The sequence below is a fragment of the Habropoda laboriosa genome, unplaced genomic scaffold (assembly GCF_001263275.1).
Source record: "Habropoda laboriosa isolate 0110345459 unplaced genomic scaffold, ASM126327v1 scaffold816, whole genome shotgun sequence".
NCBI lineage: Eukaryota > Metazoa > Arthropoda > Insecta > Hymenoptera > Apidae > Habropoda > Habropoda laboriosa.
In genome coordinates this window covers 941,737-942,991 of record NW_017101002.1, presented here as the reverse complement: position 1 = coordinate 942,991, position 1,255 = coordinate 941,737, and the positions used below count along the sequence as shown (strand labels likewise).

Here is a 1,255-nt window from a genome sequence, read left to right as displayed (position 1 = left end):
GACGAGCCGAGACGAGACGAGACGAGACGAAAGAGCGAAGAACGCGACACCGATGACCGACACTGACCGACCTTTCCAACCGATCGCATGGAGAAGTGAACTCGCTTGGGGTCGTCGACAGAGCACTGCGTCCTGCGCCAAGCGTCGCTTGGACCCCCGAGGAAACGCCGTCGTCGTCACACCGCTGATAAAGAATCGTCTCGACGAACCGGAACTAACTAACCGACTTTAAACGGTTAACCGACGCTCTGCGGAGGCGTCTCGGTGACTCACGATCAGCCAGCGTTGCGCTTTCCTCCCTGCATCTTCCGAACGTCGATCGTGTTCCAGATTTCGGCTACGAAAACTTGAACGCTCGTGGTGTTGGCTCGACCGCGTTATCACGCTCTGCCTACCGCCGCCGCGCCGGTTTCGAGTGGCCGCCAGAGCCCCGCGTATACATATACTGGTTAATTTTACCGGAAACGTCTAGCGTGTCTGGACTTTCTCACCATGGGAAATTATATAGCGCGACGATGTGAGAAAAGTAGCGAGCGGTGGGGCTCGAAAGTGGAACTCGTAAATCGCAACGATGCTCGACGAAGCGACGAGGGGACTGGGAAGAATAGAGGCGGCAAGCAGACGACGAGTGTCGCGACGCAACGCGACCGTCCTCGAAAAAATCCTAGATACATAATATCTTTTCTTTCCAGGCGAACATCAGTCAAGCCGAATACGAGAGAGCGCACAGAGAGTACCTGATGAAAATGCAGCTATCGCTCGGCCAACCGCAAACTTTCCGAAGCAAGAAAAGGTTGCACGTGTTTCCTGCTACAGGTAATCGCCGGCGATCGTCCTACGCTTCTACACCTCTCTCTCCACTCGACTCGAGAAAACCGTACGGATTCTCGAAAACGCGAAATTTCGTGCCGCCTTTCTAAAAAAATATACACGCGCTCGCTATAATTACTACCCATGTAAACATCTGAGTTTCCGGCAGTCGGGCAACGCAGACCCGATTCCCGCCATGCCTCTATATACGTATGTACATACATACGATGTATTTATGTATCTATATTGTACGCCTTTTATATCTATAATCGATGCACCAACCCTCCGCCCTTCCTTCCTGCATCGTTACGAGTGCCCACCAACGAGATAAGTCGATTCGTTTCATCAGCGGTTAAATGAAAATAAAACGACGCCTGACGCCTGACGCGATTCCATCGACACACGGCGCGGCGTGCCACGGCTCTCCCCGCTCGCCGCTCTGTCC

The 1,255-nt window shown here is 53.3% G+C and overlaps 1 protein-coding gene across 1 annotated transcript in view; it reads left to right on the top strand.

The window, feature by feature from the left end:
* The window catches only part of LOC108577754 (bone morphogenetic protein 2-A), a 6,818-nt gene that overhangs the window by 3,722 nt on the left and 1,841 nt on the right, over positions 1-1,255 (top strand). The window contains exon 2 of the mRNA XM_017940945.1: positions 693-816. Coding sequence (XP_017796434.1) covers positions 693-816 — 124 coding nt within the window. The remainder of the gene's footprint in view (positions 1-692; positions 817-1,255) is intronic.